The following is a 26,691-nucleotide window of genomic DNA, read 5'->3' as shown; positions in this document are numbered from 1 at the left end:
TGACGTATTCTTTGGGGAAACTCCCGGCACATATGTCAAACGTATCCATAGGCTCCCTTTATACTGATGAAAGCCACTAGAGTGACCCTTTGGCCTCCGCCAGGTGGTATATTTTAGCTATTCTATGCAGGGGCATCCCGCAAAAAATGTATACTATGGGAATAATTGGTAACAGATGCCACTTTATGGCATATGCCACAGGTATCTGTTAAATGTATATGTCATGAGCTATTCAATAGCTTTTCATGGTGGATCCATTAAAATGGATGTCATAATTGCTATGAGAGTTCATGTTGTAACTGTTTGATGGATCCCGTAATAATCTATGGGCTTTTTTTTTTTTTTTTTTTGTTTTGTGCAAACTTTAGGCCCAGTTCATACAGTTTTTTTTGACCGCGTCGGAATCGGTGGCAAAATAATATCCGAAACCGCATCCCATTGAATTCAATGGGAGGCAGAGAAAGCGTTTTATGTTGGGTTTTTTTTGCCCGTGGGTGAAAAACGCAGAGAAAATCATGGCAAGAATTTGCAGGCTGTTCAAAATCTGCCTGCAAAAAAAAAACTGTGTGAACAGAGCCTGTAAAATCTGCTAGCAGCTTTTTGACAAAGCGTAAAAAAAAACACGTTGAGCTGCACAGTGCTGTTTTTTTTTTTCGTTTTTTCTGCCTCCAATTTATTTCAATCTGAGTTTTTTGCAGACAGAAAAAATCTGCCCAGAACTCCTTCAGGAATTTTGAAGCAGATTTTGAACTGCCTTCATCTATTTTTCCACGTTTTTTTCCATTGTGTATTTCACCACGGCCATTAAAGCTAATGCAAGGACCTCGGGCAAAAAATTCTGCGAGAAACACTCAAACATGCGCCGCAGTTTTTTTTGCCTCCCATTGATTGAAATGGGAGGTCAGAGGCGGAAACCACTGCAAGAAAGGACATGGTACGTTTATTTCCCACTAGCGGCCAAAAACTCCTCTTCCTCCCATTAAAATTGATAGGGGCGGGGTTTGTTTTTTTTTTACGCTAATTCCGTTGCAGTTTTCGTGTAAAAATCAGCACCAAAAAACTCTGGAATCCATCCCATGATAGAGCAGGAGACTTTTTTTTTTTTTATTTATTTATTTTTTTCCCAGCAAGCCTAAAAAAAACAAACCGCCTTTTGATTGTTATTGAAATCAATGGGAAGCAGATTTGGGTCATTTTTTTTTTTTACCCTGATTCAGACACAAACCTATCAAAATCTGCGTAAAAAACCGAGCATTCCCTTGAGATGCAGATTGTGCCCTGTTTTGTTTGTATGGATCCCATATCGCAGTCTGTACTTTTGCTGTGCGTGACTGAGCGAGTAGAAAACTTCTAAAAACTGATGAGCGGTGTTTGTTCAGGATGTCACCGTTATTTATTTATCTCCAGACTCATTTGTTATCCAAATAGTTGAGCTGTGGTCTGGGAAATGACTGCCGTAGTCTTAAATGTTCATTCCGTCCAACAGTCTTTTGTCATTTTTCATATCCTTTTCATAAATGTTATTTATTAGAGGATTTACACTCCAATTTTGTTATATTTGTTAGCCGGCAACCCACGAATGAGTGAGTGGTTTTTCATAATATGCCACCAATAAGGAGCCTTCGTAACGGTATTCACTGTGTTTCTGATACTAAATCTACAATCACGTGAAATACTTCAAAATGTTCAGAATAGGGATGTCACGATACCAGAATTTGGACTTCGATACCGATACTTCGTTTAGTATTGCGATTTCGATACCAATTCAATACTTTGCCAACAGTAACAATAAAAAAAAAAAGTTATTTCGTTTTCTGATTTGAGGTGCGTGGTGTGATGAATTTTGAATGTGCCTCACATTAATAGTAATTAACCCCATCATGTTTCTCATAATGGGTTTGTGTAAGGTATATGATGGGGTTAATTACTGTTAATGTGAGGCACATGGAGGTTAAATTTATCATCACACCTCGTGCCCCACAATAAGTGATAGAAAACAGTTTTTATTTTATTTTTTTACAGCGTACACATCATAAATGATGCAAAAAATTTGTTGTGCAGGTTATTACGGCCGCACCAATACCGAATGTGTGTATATTTTATGTATTGAGACTTATTTTAATGTTTGTTGTAAAAAAGGTGTATGTGTATTTTTTTTAAAATTTCATTTATCTTTTTACTTTATTTTTAAACTTTAATGTACAGGCATATATCTATATGCCAGTACATTAGCCTGTGTACGGATAGTACACAGACAGTTGTTAGGACATACCTAAGCATGACCTAACAGGAAATATGGTAGGACAGCCCTGGGGTCCTTCAATGGACCCTGGGCTGTCTGCCCATATATGGTATGTCCCTCAATCGCGTCACAGGGATTCCTGTGATGCAATCCAAGGGGCATCCCCCTTCTAATTTTCCCCTGAATGCTGCAGTCCGCTTTGATCGCCGCATTCACTGGAATAGCGGTGGAGATTAGGTTTCTCTGATCTACGCCATCGGGGCTACGGCTGTGTAATATAGTCATTGCCCCGCTCCTGACAGGAAGTGCATGCGTGGTCAGCATGAGGTGATGCGGCCGACACTGCACTAATGAGCTGCGCTTCAGGCACTGAGGACAGAACATGGGGGTGTTTTGCAGAGCGCCCGCCATGTTCTGTCTTCAGTGCCGCCGCTCATTAGTGCAGCGATGGCCGCATCGCATCAGCCTTACGGCGCGCACTTGTCAGGACTCCGGAGCGGGGCAGTGTCTGAATTACACAGCCGCACCGCCGCTCTCATACATGCAGCCGCACAGCTTCGTATTGAAATACATGAAATAACTGTTTCAAACCGTTTGGGGATGCAGAGTATCAAAGTTTCTATGCATCGTGCATCCCTAGTTCCGAATCATTGAACACGCTGGTCATAGGTGTTTATTGTGCCTATAATAATATACTTATTGTCAGAATCTCTCTTTTATGAGTGGACGCAATCTGGAATGAACAGGTGGTATATATTGTATCACAATATTGAACTTTATATTGCAGTATGCAGCCTTATTTTTGAGGACTCACAGAAAATAATGAATGATTATATATTCTAAATTTATAATTTTTTATTTTTGTTTTTATAATGGTAATCATGCAAAAACTTCCAAGGAACTTAATAGAAAACTTCCCAAAATGTTAGTTGTGCAACAGTGTCTCTAGTAGTATACAGACATTGGTGTCACATCGGGTCAGGAGGCTTTTTGAGGGTGTGAAATATTGTGGCATTTCAATGTTGCTGCAGTGCCTACCAATACGCCAATCTTGGCAATGCTTTGAATCGCTTTCATGCTCTATAATAATTCAACAAAAAAACAGGAGCAGTCCAATAATAAAGTCCATTATACCTTCTGTTGCTAGACAAGACCCTTTCCCACGATGATGATATAACGTTTTTCTTTAGGGTATGTTGACACGCTGAGTCAAAAACGTCTGAAAATACGGAGCTGTTTTCAAGGGAAAGCAGCTCCTGATTTTCAGACGTTTTTTTAAGCCACTCGCGATTTTCGCAGCGTTTTTTACGCCCGTTTTTGGAGCTGTTTTCAATATCTATGAAAAACCGCTCCAAAAACGTCCCAAGAAGTGACATGCACTTCTTTTACACGACCGTTTTTCATAACAGCCGGGTAAAAAAAACGGCCCGTTGGACCAGAACGCCGGTTTTCCTATTGAAATCAATGGGCAGATGTTTGGAGGCGTTCTGCTTCCGATTTTTCGGCCGTTTTTCTGCCGTTTACGGGCCGAAAATAGGCCGTGTGAACATACCCTTACAGTGAACTCCACTTAAAGAAGTTGCCATGGCTTCCGACATTCCCAGTGTATAGCCGCCTTGACGTTTTTCCTAGGAATAAAACTGAAGTTTGTGAAGCAGGAGTTCTCCCTTTCTGTTTTCGCTGCTTGTCGTGTAGCCCTTGTCCTAACGTGACATCAAAGCTGCTGGCACAAGCCTTGATCTGCTGAACTTGATACCAGCTGTTTATACTTCCACTGAGAAGGGAAATTACTGTTGAGCGTAGGTGCAGGTCACTTGGCCGTATATGTATTTTTGGTGCTACCTCTGCATTCACCTTTTATTCTGCTGGAACGCATATCCAAATTGTCAGTACATACTATGTGATCTACTTGGTGCTCTGCCTTTTTAATGCTGAGTTTTCATAACACAAATTGATCAAACCACTGACAAGCGAGCGAGAATTGCACGAATGTTTAGATTGCTCCAAAACTCTAGTTGTAACGGTAAGGCCGCATTCACATTGCGTTTGTGCTATCCGCCAAGCGTATAATTTTTTTTTATAAAAACGCGGACCATTGAAAACGTATACAAACGTGTAACATTTTTTTGTTTACGTCATTTTTTTTTATAGCGTCTACGTTTAGCGTATACTCATATGCCTGTATACGGTTGTCCGTGTTTTACATAAAAAAAAAAGAAAAAAGATTAGCATTACGTTTAAATACGTCGTCCATTAAGATCAATGCTAAAAAAAAGTTACTACGCATTTCAGTACTTTCAAAAAACAGTGTCCCAACATAGACCAAACGGATGCTATTTTGGTCTACCTTTTGACCTATTCTAGTCTCTACGCCGAGCTATACATTGAAATACTTTTTTTAGTGTTTAAAAACTTATTCGCTCAGCGTATATCACAAAGCGATGAAAAGGGGGCCTAAGGGATACATTTAAACGGATCTTTCGCAAGGAGACAGTATTGCGCTCAAGAATATTGGACTGTTTGCGTTTGCAGTTTGCATGGTCCCGCAGACTTGCGCTGTCACAGGATGGTGGTTGCTTACAGTAAACCGTGTTTGCATGCCATACCACTTTTTTCTTCAGTTTCTGCTCAGTCCAGTGTTTGGGAAGAGTGTCTGTCAGTAATAACAGCCCGCTTATGAGAAGTAGTAATTATCCCTATTTTTATAGTCTGTTGCGATAGCAGTGAATATTACATACTGTACGTGTAGAGCAAGCCTCCAGTATTGCCGGTAAGAGGACGGTTGTAGGTAAAGACCAGGCTTAGCGTGTTTTATGGAAATGCAGATTGAAAAACAGAGCCTTTCTGTGACAGGAAAGGATTATCCTTGAGTAAAAATAGACCAGGGAAAGATTACGTAAGTTGTACATTATTGAATAATTCAGCGCTACATCATAACTCTTTCTGCATGTACATCTTGGGGGTTGTTGGGGGGGGGGGGGGCTATGGAATGAGCAAGAGGCAGAGAGCCCCATGGAGGAGGTGACCGGAGGTCCACCTTAATACCAGTGCTGATGTGAGCTATTGATACCACAACTACCATTGCCTGTGTTTGTACCGTTTATATATAATATGGGGTCGACATATTGATTTTGTTTTTTCTGATTGTGTGTATATCTATATCATTTCTTTTTATCCTTTTTTTCTTTGTGTTTATGGGACAGCCATCTTGCTGAGCTGTAAACAGCAGCTGCAGAGATTTGTTGGGGGCCTAAACACACCCGCACGCGCGCGCACACACTTTTTTTTTTTTGCGTTTCAAGCATTTTCTAATCGCGTTATTTGTCGTTTTTTTAATTATAAATTAACATTTTTGAAGTCTCTATAAAGAAACCTATAAATTAATAAAAGGGCATACCTAGAGCCTGCTGCGTTTTGAGAGAAAAACCGCCACAAACAAACGCTTTAAAGTAAAACTTGGCCGCAGTATTTTTGGGCAAAAAATACAAAGCAGGAAAAAAAGCCCTGAAAACGCCACTAGACATGCAAGTAAACGGGATCCAGCCTTAGAGAGAACGCCTGGACATAAGTCGTAAAACCTATTGACTTCTGTGGACTAGTGTTGTGAGCATGCTCTGTGACCTGTATGGAGGGAGGGTGTGTCGTGATCGCCTATTGTCATTGATGTGATCCTTGGTATCTGCCTCCAGCTTTATAATAGAGGAGTTGCCTTTTATTGTTATCCCGCCCTATGATTGTTATAAATTGCACACTATCAGATCTTTTGTACAAACAATTCGACCATCAATATGCCAGTCTGAACACCATACATGGGTAGCTTAAGGCCGACATTGGTTGGAATTTGTCTTTTTGACCGCCTTTCATCTAATATTATGGCCAGCTTTACAGTTCCAATAGGAAGAACAGCTCCTAAACACAAACTACTGCACATGAAAGCGAAGTTCTGTGCAGAAGAAGCGTGCGGACTGTCATAAGACAATAAAGGTGTTTACGGAGAATATAATGAAACATCCTATTAACACCTACCCCCCTTCCCTATTCCTGGAGAATAATGGTAAAGGTTGGCCATCTGTCGTATAACACTTCTAACGGTTGTGTTATATAATCACATGAGACTGCTGTCTTTGGCCTTTAAGTGTGTGTCTGCATTCATCGCTATGAGAAACCAGGTTGGAGTTTTATTTAAAATATTTGTTCTTGGAGAAATAAACCCCCCCCCCTCCCCCCAGCTTCATCATTTCTTACTTTTAATCCTGTTTAGAGACCACATTTACATGCAGCACTTGCTGCCCCCTATAGGCATGGGCTATAGCACTGGTCATCCTAGTGCATGAAGTGAATTGCAGAACTGCGAGCCGGGTGGGAGGGAAATTAGTGACTTCTAGGGTCTGTGGAAAGCGGTGTGACATCCCATATGCTGAATCCTTGATCTAATCACCAGCTCATGAATCTAATATAAATTTATGACCGTTTTCTCGGCTTGGGTGACCATGCTTTTTATTTATTTTTATATAAGGAAATTGTCTTCGCTCCCAGCTTCTTATGCCCAGACACCATTTGTTACCACCCTTGCTCTGGTTAACCGCATTGGTGCACTAGAATTTTTGCTTAGGAGTTAAAAGCTGTGTGTTTTACATTGAATTTCTTCTGAAAACTAGAAGAAGGTTCTTATTTGCGTCTGAAAATGTGTCTTTGTTTTGCTGTGAAATGCGGCTTTTGCTTGTGTGACTGAATAGGGGAGGGCGGCGTGTGATAGGAAAAACAACACCGGCTCCTTTGAATGTCGGCCCACAGCTGCACTCTTTGCATTCAGCTCCTGATAATGGAATAACCCCCACAGGACATCGTTACTAATTTCCAAGGGTCACATTAATCACCGTAAGAGGTCGCCTTGTTCTGCTTCTCGCCGCGCTCCGCTCTATGCTCAGCACCAGTTGACTGCAGGGTTATTTTCTTTGCTGGTTTGGTCTCTGACCTCCAGGCTAGACTCCCATTTTCCAGGGTAATCCCGGTCACTGTTTGGAGAGGCGGCCATGTAATTACAGGTTTGCTTTCCTAACCATTTGAAACCTGCAGACTTGTTGAGCGGACACCTCAATTCTCAGGATGCTGGAGGGATCTTCATTCCACCCCTGTCTATAATTGTTGTAATTCGACTCTGAACACTAAACCTACAGTTCAAAGCGCGAAAGTTTGTAATATCATCCACTAATATGTGCGTAAATGTTCCTAGAGGTAGGATAAAGTAATGATCATGGGACCAGACGTTCCGGTCAGTAGTCCTTTGAAGACTGTCAGCCTCTCCCAGCCTTAAATGGCTGCTTACAGTAAACAGAAGATTGCATTCACATACACACCAGATGAAGATGAGACGGTATAGGCTCGGTGCCCAGTAAAATGTATTTAGCTTCAGGCGCAGCGATCATTTGCAAAATAAAGACATGGAAAGTGGCTGATACATATAAGTAATCCGAACCTGCGGGTTTTGGCCGACTATGCTATGTGTAGGGGGGGCTACTGGCTATATCCTTGATAGCTGATTTTGGGGAAAAGAAGAAACTGGTATGTTGGACTTTCAACATGTCAGATTTTTTTTCTTTTTTTGTTCGCCTGGCAGAAAAGACTTTCCCCATCCGCCTATTAAATTTAAAGAGGCTCTGTCACCACATTATAAGTGCCCGATCTCCTACATAATGTGATCGGCGCTGTAATGTAGTTTACAGCAGTGGTTTTTATGTAGAAAAACAATCTATTTTCACAAAGTTATGAGCGATTACGTTTCTGTGGTACTTACAGCAGCGCAAGTGTAATCTCGCGAGATCACGCTGTAAATGACAGGTTACAGCGAGATTACGCTTGCTCTGCTGTAAGTACCACAGAAACGTTACCGAAGTGCCGGGATTGTGAATAGACATCTCGTCCTGTCTGGAAGGAATGTCTAGTCACGGTCTAAACACTTCAGTAACGTTAATATGTCAGTATAAGACAGCACATAGTGAATAACCTAGTGTCACTATGCGCTGACTAAATGAATGGAGAGAAGTGTATGACGCTGATTGGTCAGCGTCATACACTCCTCTGTACAACGCCCACTTGGTCTAAAGTAAAAACACGCCCACTAGGGCATTAAACTAATTAACATAAAGCTAAAATCGCTCCTAACGTGGTAAAAATAGATTGTTTTTCTAAATAAAAATCACTGCTGTGATCTACATTATAGCGCCGATCTCCTTATATAGGAGATAGGGCACTTATAATGTGGTGACAGAGCCTCTTTAAAGGAACTGTATGTTGTAAGAAATGGCACCATTCTGGGGTGGTTTCCGTTATTGTAGATCAGTCTTAAATATACATGTTTGTGGTGCAGTCATAAGAGTCGGCTATCGGCCTAAATGTGTCAGCGGGCAGAATGAGCCAGCGTTAGAAGCTAGGCCGAAACCGGTTATTATACCCGTACTATAATGCTATGCCATTTGAACGTAGATTTTTTTTTTTTCAATGCGAGTGTAGCTGCTCCTTTTTTTTTTTTTTTTTTTTTTTTTTGTAAATTATTATTATTTTTTTTTTAAGTCATTGGTATTTACACTAATCATTTTGTAATCAGACCTGTGGATTTGAGATAAATGTAAATGCATCATTGTAAATTGAGCTCTCACTGTGACTTGTTTTTAAGAGATCTCCTTCCACAGAATAGAAGATGGAAAAAGCTGTGTGTTTGAGCCGGCTCTATACATTTCAGACCACAGCAAAATGTCATTCCCTAGGAGGTCAGATCAGTGTACATTTTTCTTTCATGCACCTAGAGCGCTTCCATTTGGAAAAATAAACATAAACCCTTCCATGCTGAGAAATAGTTTTCTGGAATCTGTAGGCCACTTCCACTGCTTCTTCTTTATTTCTGGATAATGCTAAATCTTGTCAATTTTCGTGGTTGTGTGTGTCTTAGACAAATTGCACATAATTTTCAAGACTAAAATGTGTTCTTTCTATTTTTCAGGTATGGCATCACAGCTGCAGGTGTTCTCCCCTCCTTCAGTATCGTCCAGTGCCTTCTATAGTGCAAAGAAACTCAAAGTTGAGCCTTCTGGCTGGGATGTTACGGGACAGGGTCATAGCAACAAGTATTACGCACACGGCAAGAACCTCTCGGTTGCTCAAGGGCACACAAGTTCATCTCACCAGGTAGCTAATTTTAGTCTACCTGCCTACGAGCCCAATCTCCTAATTCCAGCCACTGCAGCAGAGCACATCGTGGTAACTGCTGCTGACAGTACAGGAAGTGGACCCACCACCTCCTTCCAGAGCAGCCAAATCCTAAACCACAGAAGCAACGTTTCTTTACTGGAACCGTACCAAAAATGTGGACTGAAAAGAAAAAGTGAAGAGGTGGACAGCAACGGTAGTGTGCAGATTATTGATGAACGGCCACCTCTGATGCTACAAAACAGAACCGCGGTGGGTGCTGCTGCCACGACCACCACTGTAACCACTAAAAGCAGCAGTTCCAGTGGCGAGGGGGATTATCAACTTGTTCAGCATGAAATTCTGTGTTCCATGACCAATAGCTATGAAGTCTTGGAGTTTTTGGGCCGAGGGACTTTTGGCCAAGTGGCAAAATGCTGGAAGCGGAGCACAAAGGAAATTGTGGCTATTAAGATCCTAAAGAACCATCCTTCCTATGCCAGGCAAGGTCAGATAGAGGTGAGCATCCTCTCGCGCCTCAGCAGTGAAAATGCTGACGAATACAACTTTGTACGTTCTTACGAGTGCTTCCAGCACAAGAATCACACTTGCCTTGTTTTTGAAATGTTGGAACAGAACTTGTATGACTTTCTAAAGCAAAATAAGTTCAGTCCTCTTCCACTGAAGTATATCCGACCCATATTGCAGCAGGTCGCCACTGCCCTGATGAAGCTGAAAAGCCTAGGGCTCATTCATGCTGATCTGAAACCGGAGAACATCATGCTGGTGGATCCGGTACGTCAGCCTTATAGAGTCAAGGTGATCGACTTCGGCTCGGCCAGTCATGTTTCAAAAGCAGTATGCTCAACCTACTTGCAATCTCGGTACTATAGGTAAGGAGGTTCCTTTTTTTATTTTTTTATTTAAATATATAAATGTATGAATTGTATCGCTAAAGATTAAACCATGGAATTTGGAAGGCGGAAGCAGACAGATTTACTGGTACAATTGGTGACATTATCAAGGTTTTTCCAGTCTCCTGTCATTCTACCCCCATCTCCCTGTTCCTGGCAAAAGCACAGCATAGAAAAAAAGTTTTCCTCTCAAACTTGTAATTGCAGAATATTATAATACCCCTTTTTTCATAGATTTAAATTACGATTGTGACCTATATTTTGTTTTTCTTTTATGTATACGTTCTCACCACACCTATTTCAATGAATGCAAACCAGATTATGTTATAAAGTCACTTTTGCCTTTCGTTGACTTGCATAACAGTAGGTGTGCTATGGCTTTAGGTGCCTCTGGGTGTTACTCTGCAGCTGGGCTGCTATGATGTTCCTCATACTATATGCCAACGTGTGTGTGTGTGTATGTATATGTATATATATATTACAACATGTCAGATTATCAAGTGCTAATACTTTGTAATATTTATTGTGATAATATTCGGCCTCTGGAAGCAGCTACAAGGGAGCAGGGAGCTGTCAGAATGGCTGCAGGTTTCTCCTCGTGAGACGTCGCATGTACGAGCAGGCTTCATTAGAACTCAATAGAACTAGGCCTGTCCATGCGGTGACTCACGAGGGCAAACCTGCAGCCGCTATGATCGCTCCTTGTTTCCCCTCTACATCTTGTAGCAGCTTCCAGAGGAAGAGTTTATAATAGAAGAAAAGTGCATGTACTTGATGGTCTGGCACTTTGTAACATTTATTTACATTAGTTTCTTCAGGATTATGTATTCTCCGGCACAATCTGGGCCGACATGTAGGCATAAGGGCAATCTTTATGATTTATTTTAACAATGGATTTATAGCCGCCTTCTTTTTTTGTCTAACCACTTGCAAGCGGCATATGTATCATAAATATGGTTTTGTAGAAAAGGTGTCCTTGTTACCTATAACAAAGAGGCATGCCGACTTCTCTTCCTAGTTCAGGTTGGAAATTAAAAGTTTAACTGTTGCTCACCTAATATAAGAGGGCATTGTCAGGCTAACTTTAGAACGGGCCTTCAATTTATTTATTTTCCATTTTGCCTTCCCTTACTTTAAAACACAGATTCTCAATCTTTTTCTACTGGGGCCTCACCAGCCAGAACATGGTGTTGTCTAGGTCTCACCATTGGTCGTAGGTCATACCAAAATGTAAAAACCTTATTAAAATGTGTCTCCTGAACCCAGTAGAACGTTAACCCATTAGTGACCGCCAATACGCCTTTTCACGATAGCCACTAACAGACTTTATTCTGATGCATACGCCTTTTCACGGCGCTGCACAGCATAAAGCAGCGCCGCCGGGAGCATTGAAACCTCACTGCTGAAGGTAGCTGTGAACTTGGAGCAGCGCTGCTCGAGTGGGCGGATCGAAATACACCCGTTTTAACCCCTCAATATTGAGTGAATTTGGAGGGAGGGAGCTCCCACTCTCACCCCATCGGCACCATGTGATGCGATCGATCGCCGGGTGGCGATGAATTCTGTGGCAGCCAGGGGCCTGACAAAGGACCCCAGTTCTGCCTCTAGTTAATGCCTGTTAGGCCATGCAGTAATACACTGCAATCCAGAAGTATTTTCCGCAATGAAATTGTGAACCCGGCCTCATAGTCCCTCATTTGATGCATGCGTTCTTGAATGGGAGAAGGATCAAACATGTTGGAATCTGGGAGATATTTATTAAGCACCCTCTTGGCAATAACAAAATCCCATTTTTAATTGGACTGACCCACCACCATGTTTTTCTTACCTGGTCCCAGAGTTCCTCGGAGGTCTGCTTGCAGTCTTTTCGCTTTGGTCCTAGACCATGGATTTCTTCATACATGCAGAGTGTTATTTTCTGTACATGTTCCCATGGCTCATAGCAACCACTGCCTAGGACTGGAGCGTCTTAGTAGGCTGCAAGAAGAGCGCACAAGGAACCCAGGGACAGACCTGTTTGGCACACCTTGATCTTTAAAGAGTAGCTAAACATTTGACAAACTTCTGACATGTCATAGTGACATGTCAGAAGTTTGGATTGGTGGGTGTCCGAGCACTGAGACCCCCACCAATCACTAGAACGAAGCGCTCGAGTGAGCGCTCAACCGCTTCGCGTCTGTTCGGCTTTTTCCGGAAAGCCGATGTATCGGAGTACGAGCTCATAGACTTATCGTGTACGGACTCAATACAAAGTCTATGAGCCCGTACTCCGATACATCGGCTTTCCGGAAAAAGCCGAACAGACACGAAGTTGCTTCGTTCTAGTGATTGGTGGGGGTCTCAGTGCTCGGACCGCCACCAATCCAAACTTCCGACATGTCAGAAGTTTGTAAAAAGTTTAGCTACACTTTTTAGTGTTTTCAAAAATGTAAAGTCTGCAAACATTCTTACTAGAAAGCCTGATACACGCAATGAACGCATGACCCCCAGCGAGTGCCCTATAACAGTGCAGGGTGTAAAACCATTCCACTATGGTCTATGCACAAAAACACTATATCTGATGGATTCATATGAATAAGACTTACATGACGTCATGCCCACAGAGGTGCTATGAGATACTCTTTTATGCAATTCATTGCGATCATGACACCAGGTCACCTGAAAGCCGAAATTGACAATTACACTTCGATAGATGTCACGTACATTTAGGATACAAGCAGATCCATTCTTTTCAGGGGGAGATAGATTACGATATATAGCTATCTCATATTTGTGTGTGAAATATTGTAAAGACGCAATGTTTGCAATGTATTACGAAATTGACTGAATTATTGCTGAAATACTTCTTGTCACTAACTGATGTAGGAAAAGTTTGGCCTATGTCACAGACTAGTTCTAAAGCATTTGCTTTGAGTCAGATGAAAGTGACAGTAAATGTAACTTTACTGTCTGATTTTATGCCCAGAAATCTCTTGTTCCTGCTCTTCGGTTTATAAAAACAGCCTTCTAGGGTTCATGACATTGAGATGACGTGGGTTGTTTAAATGAACAGTCATCTGCTGCATTTCCCAGGTCTTTATTCTGTACACAAGCTTGGGCAGAGACATAACCAGGGATAAGATTTGAAGAATTTCATGCTTCAAAGCTTTCCAGCTGGAAGGAAGCACATAAACTTGTGTCCTCTCGGTGGGAGAGCGCTTGGCACTCTGATGCAGGTGTGAAAGCTCACGCAATGACAAGTACCCATTCATTTATATGGCTGGGGGTTCTTTTTAGGTAATTCTGTCTTTTAAGGATAATTTTACTCCAGATATGAGCAAGAGTTGTACAACTTGTCTTACTCTGTTCTAGGGATGCACGATGCATCGAAACTTCGATACTGTGCACCCCCAAACGGTTCAATACCGTTATTTCATGTATTTCAATACTTAGCTGTGCGGCCACACAGCGAAGTATAGTAACACATGAATGTATGAGAGCGGGGCTGCGGCTGTGTGATACAGCCACCGCCCCGCTCCTGAGTCCTGACAAGTGCGCGCCGTCAGGATGATGCGATGCGACCAGCACTGCACTAACGAGCAGCGGCACTGAAGACGGAACATGGCGGGCGCACTACAGAACACCCCCATGTTCTGTCTTCAGTGCCTGCGCCCCTCTCATTAGTGCATTACCTCAGGCTGACCGCGTGCACTTATTATCAGGAGAGGGGCAATGACTATATTACACAGCCGCAGCCCCGCTCTATAATGGCGGAGATCAGAGAAACCTCTCATTTCCGCTGTTATTCCCGTGAATGCTGCGATCACAGCTGACTGCAGCATTCAGGGGAAAATGAGAAGGGGGGATGCCCCATGGATGCATCACAGGAATTCCTGTGATGTGAATGAGGGCTATACCATATATGAGCAGACAGCCCAGGGTCCATTGAAGGACCCCAAGGCTGTCTTACCATATTTCCTGTTAGGGCATACTTGGGTATGTCCTAATAACTGCCTGTGTACGATCAGTACACAGGTTAATGTACTGGCATATATATGATTATATGCCAGTACATTAAAGTTTAAAAATAAAGTAATATTACATTTTAAAAAATACACAGCCTTTTTTACAATAAACATTAAAATAAGTCTCTACATAAAATATACACATATTCGGTATTGGCGCGGCCGTAATAATCTGCACAACAATTTTTTTGCATCATTTATGATGTGTACGCTGTAAAAAAATAAACTGCTTTCTATCACTTATTGTGAGGCACGAGGTGTGATGTATGTAACCTCCATGTGCCTCACATTAATAGTAATTAACCCCATCATGTACCTTACACATTAACCCATTATGACTGAGGAACAATTAATTAATTACTATTAATGTGAGGCACATTCAAAATTCATCATTCCACCTCGCGCCTCACATCACAAAATGGAAGAACTTTTTTTTTTATTACTGTTGGCAAAGTTTTGTTTTGCTATCGAAATCGCAATACTACACAAAGTATCAGTATCGAATTCCAAATTCTGGTATCGTGACATCCCTACTCTGTTGTAAGGGATGCTCATGTTTGGATGGAGATAATGTACCTGCATGTCCTGCCCCGAAAAACGTTGTATGGTCACAAAGTTTATTATTGTTGCACCATTACTGATCTTTACTGTAAACACTGGCACTAGGAATCCTAGTGGCTATATAGATCTGACTTTGTGGATCGGCCCTGATGGTAGGGTAGAGAGGATCTGCCAGAGTACCAATTCATTTCGGCCTGTGCCACACCTGGTCCTGCCATGTAAATATCTAGAAGTTTTGTGGACTGTATGTGATGGCCCCTTATATTAAAAAAATATGTTCTTAATTGTTGGCATACTGCTTGGTTAATACCAGAAGTCCTGACTTGGGTTTCGTAGTAGCTCTGAGTTTAGAGATTGCATATAGCTGTGGTCTGAGCTTCTGGCTTATGAGCAACTATTCTAGTGAAGTACAGCCATTGATGTGCTTATTGTATTCCACCAAGCTCATGCTGGAACAGTTTATACCCATTTACCATCTCTCTTGTTCAATAATGGCTCCGCCATGTGTTTAGTACATTAGTTACCATTAGACACAGACAGTCTAGCAATGGTGAAATATTGCAGCAGGCTGAAAAGCAAGTGTGTATGTTCTATTTTGGACACATCTTGTGGTCCACTCCATTAAAATATAAAAAAAAAAAAAATAGGTGATAATATGCCACTATTTAATCGTTACGTTCCAACAACCTATTAGTTAAGCTGACCATACACTAGAGAAAAGGCTTATTTAAACCATTTTCTGCCGACTGTCTGCATTGTTTCGTGAAGCGAACGAGTGTGACAGAGGCCAACCAAAGACCGATTACTAAGGAAAAGTTGATCTGCCATGTAGGATTTTTTTTGGTCGTTGTCAGGTGCCAGCTTTATTAGTCATTCATGTCAAAGGGCAGATCTGCGTCTTATCAATAGAATCCCCGACCAGGCCACTGATCAAGGCAGAGGGCAATCTGCAATTTGTTGTTTTAAGTTATGGCGGTGTAATCCAGAAGGACAACCTTCATAGAACGGACGGCTGAAATCCCTCGTGTGGCCAGGTTTAGTATAATGATCATTGCATGTGAACTTTTTATTGTATTTGCTAGTCTGGTAGTTTAGTGTTTTATAGAGAACAGGGTTCTAGTTTTGGAAAACTGAGTACAATGTATTGTCTTGTTCTTTTATATGGACCACAAGCACTCTAAATCCATTATATTCTTCAGAAATGTATGACAAACTATCATTTAATCTGGAATGGAGAATTACATTTCTGCCTAAATCCTTGTATTCCTGGATTACACACGTTTTAATTTGCAATGAGTCAAGTGCTTTTTCATGATTTCTTCCCTGTTTTCTACCTGCAGAGCTCCTGAGATAATCCTTGGGTTGCCGTTTTGCGAAGCAATAGACATGTGGTCTCTGGGTTGCGTGATAGCGGAGCTGTTCCTCGGGTGGCCTCTGTACCCAGGCGCTTCAGAGTATGATCAGGTAATTATTAATGCTGCCGCTGAAATAGTTCAAATCCTCTTCTTCCTCTATAATTAAAAGGAGACGTGGAAAAGATGGATATGTTTAATTTTTAGTGTGAAATTGATGAATGTACCAATCCGGAATTCTTACAGCGCTCATAAGAAATGCTTCTAAAGGTTTTGGTTGAGGGGGATTCGATGTGCTGCTGCCCCCCCCCCCTCCCCTATTCCTTTTTATTAAGATCTAGAGTGCCTAAGCTCAAAAACAAACTCAAATTAGTCCCCCATAAAAATCAAAGATCTTTCATGCCCTTCGTTGTTTGCAGTGCGTGACCTGTCAGTTCTACCCTTTTCGCAAGTACATCGGTCTTACGGGGCAGGGAGGGTAAGCATAAAGTGACCTGTTCCGTAGAAAGTAACATGTATACACAGTTTATAGGTACCGCAAGCGGCGCACAAATCCGCCTTGGTAAAGCATTGCTGGTGGTCTGCCATCATAATGGATGAGATCACCCCCAGTATATTTTGTGGTGAAAACGCAGTACATGAGACGTTACTTTCCATTCAGGTGTTGAGATCTTGCAGATCGTCATTAAACATGACGCCAGTCCTTGCCCTGGTTTACGGCAGTGATACTCGTTTATTAAAGCTACGTGTCTAGGAAGTTTTCTCAAATTTTAAAGTGAGAGCTGCTATTCTGAAGAGCTGCAGCCGCGCCCATTGATTGGTTCTTTTACTGATTCCTGGTGCTCTTGAGGTTTTGTATTTTATGTTCCAGTTCAGATTATACATTTCATGAGATTTCTTTTTTTCTTAAGCATAAAGTCATCAACCGCTTACTGTCCGCATTAGCAGCAGCTACTACGGACAAAGCGAGTGTTTTCATAAGTGCCATTGACTGACTTTGTGCACACAGCTGTGCCTGCTAAGACCCAACGGTTTTGCCAAAATTCTAAAAATCACAGCAGAATATCAAGATTAAAAAACAGAAAAAATAATACGCCCTTACTTTTAACAGCACATAAGAGAAATTCCTAAACGATTTGCCGATTGGTTTCCTTCGCATGTTCACATTCATTTACAATCCATCTACCGCTACTCGACCTGTATTCGGAAATGGCGTCACATGTAAGTTCAGTGTACATGTGTGTGTATATATAGACATGTACAGTTGAGTGGAAATGTCCATCGGGTAAATGTTATTTTTTTATTTTTTTTAAAAGCAAGGATTGTTCATCTGTGGCTTAAAAAAAAATTGCTCTGCTTAAACGGGCCTTTAGGGTTCAGTTTGTGTTACGACCCTATATTTCTTGCCAAAGACACGAGCATCAGAGGAAACAACAAAACCCTTTCCTTTTAGTTATTTGTCCTGATTTTCATATTCAGCTTAAAGAGGCTCTGTTTATTAACCACTTAAGGACTGAGCCTGTTTTGGCCTTAAGGACACAGCCTATTTTTTCAAATCTGACGTGTCACTTTATGTGGTAATAACTCCGGAATGCTTTTACCTATCCAAGCGATTCTGAGATTGTTTTCTCGTGACACATTGGACTTTATGTTACTGGCAAAATTTGCTCGATACATTAAGTATTTAATTGTGAAAAACACCAAAATTTAGCGAAAAATTGCAAAAATTAGCATTTTTCTAAATTTATATGTATCTGCTTGTAAGACCACACAAAATTGTTGCTAATTAACATCACCCATATGTCTACTTTAGATTTGCATTGTTTTTTGATCATTCTTTTATTTTTCTATGACCTCACAAAGCTTAGAACTTTAGCAGCAATTTCTCACATTTTCAAGAAAATGTCAAAAGGCTATTTTTACAGGGGCCAGTTCAGTTGTGAAGTGGATTTTAGGGCCTTATATAATAGAAACCCTCTAAGTCACCCCATTTTAAAAACGTCACCCCTCAAAGTATTCAAAACAGCATTTAGAAAGTTTATTAACCCTTTAGAGGTTTCACAGGAATTAAGGCAAAGTAGATGTGAAATGTTCAAATGTCTTTTTTTGCAGAAATTAATTTTTCATCTCTTTTTTTTTTTTGTAACACAGAAAGTTTTACCAGAGAAATGCAACTCAATATCTATTGCCCAGATTCTGCAGGTTTTAGAAATACCCCACATGTGGCCCTAGTGCACTTATTGACTGAAGCACAGGCCTCAGAAACAAAGGAGCACCTAGAGGATTTTGGGGCCTCCTTTTTAAGAGAAAATATTTTAGGCACCATGTCGGGTCTGAAAGGCTCTTGCGGCGCCAAAACAGTGGAAATCCCCCAAAAGTGACCCCATTTTGGAAACTATACCCCTTGAGGAAATTATCTAGGGGTATAGTTAGCATTTTGACCCTGCAGGTTTATTGCAGAAATTATTGGAAGTAGGCCGTGAAAATGAAAATCTACATTCTTTCAAAGAAAATGTAGGTTTAGCTAATTTTTTCTAATTTCCACAAGGACTAAAAGGAGAAAATGCACCACTACTTTTGTAAAGCAATTTCTCCCGAGTAAAACAATACCCCGCATGTGGTCATAAACGGCTGTTTGGACACACGGCGGAGCTTAGAAGGGAAAGAGCGCCATTTGTCTTTTGGAGCTCAAATTTAGCAGGAATGGTTTGCGGAGACCACGTCGCATTTGCAAAGCCCCTAACGGACCAAAACAGTGAAAACACCAAAAAAGTGACTCCATTTAGGAAACTACACCCCTTGAAGAATCCATGTAGGGGTGTAGTGAGCATTTTGAACCCACAGGGGTTTCATAGATTTTATTAGAATTGGGCAGTGAAGATAAAAAAAATCATTTTTTTCCAATAAGACGTAGCTTTAGCTCAAAATTTTTCATTTTCTCAACAAATAAAGGAATAAAAGAACCCCAACCTTTGTAAAGCAACTTCTCTGGAGTATGGCAATACCCAATTTGTGGTCATAAACGGCTGTTTGGGCATACGGCAAGGATCAGAAGAGAAGGAGCGCCATTTGGCTTTTGGAGCACAGATTTTGCTAGATTGGTTTCTTGACACCATGTCACTTTTGCAAAGCTCCTAAGGTGCCAGTACAGTGGAAACTCCCCAAAAGTGACTCTATTCACGAAACTACACCCCTTGAGGAATTCATCTAGGGGTGTAGTGAGCATTTTGACCCCACAGGTGTTTCATAGATTTTATTCGAATTGGGCAGTGAAAATAAAAAAAATCATTTTTCTTCAATAAGACGTAGTTTTAGCTGAAAATGTTTCATATTCTCAACAAATAAATGAAAAAAAGCACCCCAAGACTTGTAAAGCAACTTCTCCTGTGTACGAAAATACCACATATGTGGTCATAAACTGCTGTTTGGGCACAGAGTAGGGCTCAGAAGGGAAGGAGCGCCATTTGGCTTTTGGAGTACAGATTTTGCTGGATTGGTTTCTGGGCGCTATGTCGCATTTGCAAAGTCCCTGTGGGACCAAAACAGTGGAAACCCCCCAGAAGTGACCCCATTTTGGAAACTACACCCCTCAAGGTATTCACCTAGGGGTGTAGTGAGCATATTAACCCCCACAGGTGATTGGCAGAAATTGGTGTGCACTCGATGTTGCAGAGTGAAAATGTTTTTTTTCAATAGATATGCCAATATGTGGCGCCCAGCTTGTGCCACTGGAGACACACACCCCAAAAATTGTTAAAAGGGTTCTCCCGGGTATGGCGATGCCATATATGTGGAAGTAAACTGCTGTTTGGGTACACTGTAGGGTTCAGAAGGGAGGTAGCGCCATTTGGCTTTTGGAGCGTGGATTTTGCTTGTAGTAGTTTTGTTTTGAGTCTTACTGGTGTTTCCGTTTATAATGTCGGGGTACATGTAAGGCGGGCGGAGTATATAAGGGGCATAGTCAGGTGGTATAGTGGGGTAAAAAAAACCAATAAAATAATCCATAGATGTGTGTTATGCTGGGGAGCAATCCTTTCTGCACAGGCCGGTGTCGCACTAATAAATGGTCTTTACTTATGCCCCTTTTGGTCCACTCCGCACCTTTGCTGGGAAAGTGTTGTCCTGGTATAATACGGGCGCCCTCACTTCCAGCAGATATGTTTGGGCCCTCCCCTTCCTGGTTCCCTAATTTTAGGGGCCTTGATAATTCACCACTTGAAACAGAAGAAACGTTCCCCTCGAGCCGGCACAACTACATATTTTTCTTTCCTGATTTATTGGTGCCTTGACTAATTTTATTTTTTCATAGACGTAGTGGTATGACGGCTGGTTTGTTGCGGGACGGGCTGTAGTTTTTATTGGTACCATTTTGGGGTACATGCGACTTTTTGATCACCTGTTATCCTTTTTTTTTTAGGAGGCAAGGTGACCAAAAAACAGCAATTCTCGCATATTTTTTTAGTTTTTTTTATACAGCGTTCACCACGCATTATAAATTACATGTTAGCTTTATTCTGCGGGTCAGTCCGATTCCGGTGATACCTAATTTATAGCACTTTTTATGTTTTACAACTTTTTGCACAATAAAATAACTTTTGTAAAGAGAATGGATTTTTTCTGTCGCCAAGTTGTGAGAGCCATAACGGTTTTACATTTTTCGTCGACTGAGCTGTATGATGGCTTGTTTTTAGCGAGACGAGTTATAGTTTTTATAGGCACCATTTTTAGGTACATGCGACTTTTTGATCACTTTTTATTAAAATTTTTGGAACACAAAGTGACCAAAAAATAGCAATTATGTCATTATTTTTTAGTTTGTTTTTTTACGGCGTTCACTGTGCGGAATAAATAACATCATATTTTTATAGTTCAGGTCGTTACGGTCGCAGCGATACCAAATATGTATGGCTTTATTATTTTTTTCAATAATAAATGACTTGATAAGGGAAAAAGGGTGATTGTGTTTTGTGTTTATTATTTGAAACTTTTATTGTATGTTTTACAACTTTTATTTTTACTTTTTTTACACTTTTTTTTACACTTTTCTTTAGTCCCACTAGGACTTGAAGGTCCAACTGTTTGTTTGATGTTCTAATACATTGCACTACCTATGTAGTGCAATGTATTAGAACTGTCAGTTGTTCACTGACAGCAAGCCGATCAGGCTCCGCCTCCGGGCGGGGCCTAATCGGCTTACGTAATGGCAGATAGGAAGCCATTGTTAGGCATCCTGTTGCCATAGTAGCAGTCGCCAGCCTTGCCATCGCATGGCAAGGCTGCCGATTGCATACAAACCACTTTGATGCAGCGATTGCATTGAATCGCTGCATTGAAGGGGTTAATGGCAGGAATCGGAGCTATCGGGGTAACATACAGCGGACACCCCCTGCTGATGACGCCGGCTCAGCTTCTGACCCGGAAGCTGATCCTGCGCCATCTTGCCGATGGTACCGGAAGCCTCCTGGGCCCCGCCGACGGGGCATAGGAGGATTCCATTACAGGCTGATCGGGAGGTAAGCATTAGCCCTCCGATCGCCTTTGCAGCCACCGGCAACCCAGCGATCACGTTGCTGCGGTGCCGGTGGCTATAAACTCCTCACATGCTGCGATCTCTATTGAACGCAGCATGTGAGGGGTTAATCGGTCGGATCGGAGGCTAGCTCCGGTCCTGGCCGATACCTCAGGGTGCCAGCTGTAACATACAGCTGTCACCCGGCGGTGATGTCGCTGGCTCAGCTCCTGAGCCAGCTTCATCTTCTTCACGTACAGTTACGTGGAGATGCGCGAAAAGGCCATCTCCAATCACGTAACTGTACGTGAACTGGCGCGAAGGGGTTAATTCCCTTTCTCCTAACTAATCTAATAGGCTCTATGATGCTGATAACTACAGTGTGATTTATTATTCAAAAACATTAATTATATGCAAATTATGTGCATTTTTCAAAATATGCTAATTTGGTTACACTTGCCAAATGGGAGGTTACTTTTTTCCTTTTCAATCTGGGCGGTCTAATGTTTTGTGTATGACGCTGTCCAATCATCATACAGCTTCTCCACCTTCCCCGCCCAGCAACACAGATCATATAGTATACAGCTTCCATTCCCAACTGTGTTTTCAACTGGTGATATCTCCAGTTGTTTCACAGCTAGAATTGATATCCTGGAGCTATATTAAAGCTTAGAACTTTCATATGTCACCAGAACCGCTGCTCTAGGTAGTCCACATACCGAGATATGGCTGTTTTAAGTGATCCCCCTTTCCTCCAGCCTTAGTCTCTCACACTGTGTGAAGCAGCTTCATGCTGATAGGACAGCGTCCGAGGCTGAGGTGGCTACACCTCAGGATAATCGCTGGTGTTGACACCCACTTGTCTAGTTTAGCCTCATTTGCATATTTAGAAATCTCATAACTTTTAAAATCATAAACTTTTTGGGACACAATTTTCACTAGCATTATCCGTGTGACAGCACCTATTAGATTAGCTAGGAGATTGGGCATAGCCAAAGTAGTCACAGAGCCTCTTTAACCTCTTAACTCCGAAGGACGGATATATCCGTCCTCTGATCGCGTGGGTACTGACAGTGTACCCACGCGATCAGCAGCAATCACGTCTGTTATACACTGCCAGGCAACTACCGGAATCTAAGTACTGTCCGATTACGGCAGTTTAACCCATTAAATGCCGCTGTCAATAGCGACAGCAGTATCTAATGTGTTTGACAGAGGGAGAGAGCTCCCTCTGTTACCACATCGGCACCCCCGCAAAGAAATCGTGGGGCGCCGTCGGGTTTCCATGGCAGCCGGGGTCCTAACCAAGGCCCCCAGGTCTGTCTTCAGCAAATGCCTGTTAGGCGATGCCGGAGGCATGGCCTAATAGATTGCCTGTCCGTTTTACACTGACAGGCAATAATGCTTTGGTATACGAAGTATACCAAAGCATTATATATGCGATCAGCAGATCGCGTAGTGAAGTCCCCTGGTGGGACAAAAAAATAAATGTAAAGCAGTTCAATAAAGTTTGTGAAAAAAAAATCTAAAAAATTTACAGTCAAAATAAAATAAAACTTTTATTTAGTAAAAGTGTCAAAATAAATAAAATACACATATAGGGTATCCCCGCAATCGTAACGACTTGAACAATAAAGTGAACACATTAATTAAACCGCCGGATGAATGGCGTCCAAATAAAACGCAAGAAACAACGGCAAAATTCTCTTTTCTCCCATTCCCCCCATAAAAAATAAAATAAAAGTTCATCTATAAGCCCTATGTACCCCAAAATAGTACTAATGAAAACTACACATTGGCCCGCAAAAATCAAGCCCACATCGGCGGAAAAGTAAAGTTACGGCTCTTGGAATGCGGCGATGCAAAAACAAGTAATTTTTTTCTGAAAGGTTTTTTTTATTGTGCAAACGTAAGAAAACCTATAAAACCTTTTACATATTTGGTATCCCCGTAATCGTGCCGACCGATAGAATAAAGTTAAAAGTTAACATGTTATTTACGCTGCATAGTAAACGGCGTCAATTTCTAATGTGAAAAATCAATGCTGGAATAGCTGCTTATTTTCAATTCTCTCCTAAAATAAAGTTACTAAAAGTTAATCGATATATTATAAGCATCCAAAAATGGTACAATTACAAAATACAACCCGCAAAAAAACAAGCCCTTATACGGCTAGGACGACGGAATAAAAAAAAAAGTTATGATTCCTGGAATGCGACCGTGAAAAAACAAAAAATAATCCTTGGTCATTAACGCGCAAAATGGCCCGGTCATTAAAGGGTTAACAGAACAGGAGTGTTATTCAAACAGACCAGGGGATATAAACAAATTCTAGACGCCTGGAGTCGCTTATCTCCAATGGGAGCAGGAAAAATCCATCCTGTCGGATCCCTGTTTCCCCGTACAGCACTGTGTGTCTGCCAGACTCCTTAGACATTAGATTGTCAGCGGCTGGAAGTGGTCAATGGAGATTAATTACTTTTTTGCGGTCTATGCTTATCTAGTCGGAAGAAAGCACAGCAGAAATTAATGCATGCAGTTGACCTTATTATTATTCATCTGTAAGGATTGGATCTCACGTCGCAGTTCACGTTTTTTTTTTTTTTTAAATCGCAGCAAAAAACGCATTTGAACCGCAAAGTGAGATTCGAGTCTGATCAGGGCTCAGGGCCCTAAACAAGCGTCAATTGACAATACAGCATGTAGATGGGCGCTCTTTTGCTCCGTTTAAACAGAGCAATGGATGTGGCGAATGTTCGTTAATACGATCGTTCATGCTCATACATTTGCATCGTGTCAGGAGCACATTCCGTGTTTCACGAGGAGTTCCGCTGCCGACATGCGTCCATTTTTTATTTTTTTTGGTGTCACACAAAGGATCCGATCAGCCGACAAACAAGCGTTTGCTCATTTGTTGGCTAATCGCTTCCCGGTTTGCACAGGGCAATGGTTGGGTACGCGCAGTCCTACGGACACCTGTTCGTCTGATCATTTGCCCGTGTAATAAGGCCTTTATTAACATGGTGGGGTCGAATCAGTCTATTACCACAAAATCGCAGGAAACCCGCATCCTTTTGCCATGATTTTCTAATAATCGCAGGAATAAACCGCTATTTGACTGCATTGTGGGAATACGCCCCAAGATTGCAGCGCTATGTAGATCTAGGACATTTGGCTACTTGCATTTGTGTATGTGCTGTTGTGTTTATTACAATTTGAGCTTGTGCTTTGTGGCTTTACAGGTTTCACTTGTGTAGGAACCTTATTTGAATGTTCACACTCCAGATTTCTGTACTATTTGGGGCTGCAGGGCGGTGCGCGATTGTTTGTATGGGGATTTCTCAGGCTGCACCCAGCTGTCGGGTGGCACCTGTGTGTTAGAACAATAACTGAAACCTTCTTTGTCTGTACATGACACCGCACTGCAGACGCTGCTCCTGGGCTTTGAAGTTAAACCCCTGAGAGTCTAGTATGTACTTTGTGAAGATAAGAGGCATTGTAGGTGGTGATGCACCAGGCAGCCGTCATGTCCCCATTTCCATGGTGGGATTTGCTTATAGTAACCAGGGAAATTTACATTGAGAAGATGGAGTGTAAAAAATTAGAACATCTACTTTTTTTTTAATGAGGTTTCTTCACTGCAGGTAAGATTACAAGGGAGTATCCGGTTAGTTATTTGCTTCTGTAAAACCACTACCTTTAAACATCCTGCACATATTTACTAGTATTAAGCCCTATTCAGCACCTTGTAAGTAAAGCGCTGAGCTTGTTCTTACATCGTCCCCTATGGAGGATGGAAGGTATAGAATTCATGATATGCAAAGCGGGAGACGAGGAGTGATCTGTGAAAGAAAACTTGCCATTCACTGAGTAACTTTGGAATATCAGTCAATTTACTTTTTTTTTAATTTTTATTATATTAATGACTATTTTTACTAATGCGTAAAAGAATAGGTGATGGTGGACATGACAAAATATTTGCCTTGTCTCAAAGTGAAAAACGGACACTAGGCAGACTCTGAAGAACCTGACCCCCTTTTTTTAGGTGCTGTTCAAGGTTAATGTGCCCATAAGTAACGGTGATCTAATATCTGAAGCAATCCCCTGTAAATGCATGTGCTGCCGACACAAATCTGCATGTTAGGCGGATACCGTTTAGGGTAGTCGCGGTCACTACAAAAATAAGCCAATGTGCGCACCTGCACCCGGAGAATGACTTGGCATGCCCTCTATGCAAACTGATCGCAATGTTTCCTCATCCATGACACTTCAGCATGCAGCACACGCACCGTTTTCATCCCTTTTAGTTAGAGGGAACCTGTCACCAGCATTTCACCTATTGAACTCTACGCGCCCCTCGCTGGCCGTTGCTGTCAAAAGTTCATTGTCATTATCCCCTCTCTTAAAGGGAATGTGTCGCTAGAATTTTTGTATTTTTTTTTTTTTTTTAATTAAACAATTATTATTTGAGTGATTACACATTGTGTTAATTTTTTCACAAGTCAGAAAATATTATAAATTAGATTCTAATTTATAACATTTCCATGTGCTGGTCACTAGAGGGAGCAGTTCCCAAAATTGCAGGATGGTCAATGTGGTAAAGCAACCTCATTGCTTTATGCTGCAAATTTGGGGTAGACGCACTTGCTCTAGTGTCCTCACACAATCCCCCCTCCCTTATTCTGGCTAGTGCCAGGAGAAGAATGGGGTTGAATCTTCAAACCTCCGACACTGTGTGCCGCCATTTTCTGAGCGAATGCACAGTGTAGGAGGATTAGATACAGTGCTAAGCAGACCGTATCACACGAACATAATACACACATCGCATATACAAACATAACTTACCTGCTGCTGCCGCCTACGCTCCTATTCCTTGCGTCTTCGCTGCCTTGAACATATGGCCGTAAGCCGCGAACGTTAGTCGTCA

At 41.7% G+C, this 26,691-nt stretch overlaps 1 protein-coding gene across 8 annotated transcripts in view; it reads left to right on the top strand.

Moving 5' to 3' along the window:
• HIPK1 (homeodomain interacting protein kinase 1) overlaps positions 1-26,691 on the top strand; it is a 76,774-nt gene that overhangs the window by 12,318 nt on the left and 37,765 nt on the right. For all 8 annotated transcript variants that reach the window (XM_075853829.1, XM_075853831.1, XM_075853830.1 and 5 more), the window contains exons 2-3: positions 9,240-10,317; positions 16,244-16,367. In XM_075853829.1, coding sequence (XP_075709944.1) covers positions 9,242-10,317; positions 16,244-16,367 — 1,200 coding nt within the window. In that variant the 5' untranslated portion in view covers positions 9,240-9,241. The remainder of the gene's footprint in view (positions 1-9,239; positions 10,318-16,243; positions 16,368-26,691) is intronic.

Source organism: Rhinoderma darwinii, chromosome 2 (assembly GCF_050947455.1).
Source record: "Rhinoderma darwinii isolate aRhiDar2 chromosome 2, aRhiDar2.hap1, whole genome shotgun sequence".
Taxonomy (NCBI): Eukaryota; Metazoa; Chordata; class Amphibia; order Anura; family Rhinodermatidae; genus Rhinoderma; species Rhinoderma darwinii.
The sequence above is the reverse complement of the archived record's forward strand: the minus strand, read 5'-3'. Positions and strand labels throughout refer to the sequence as shown.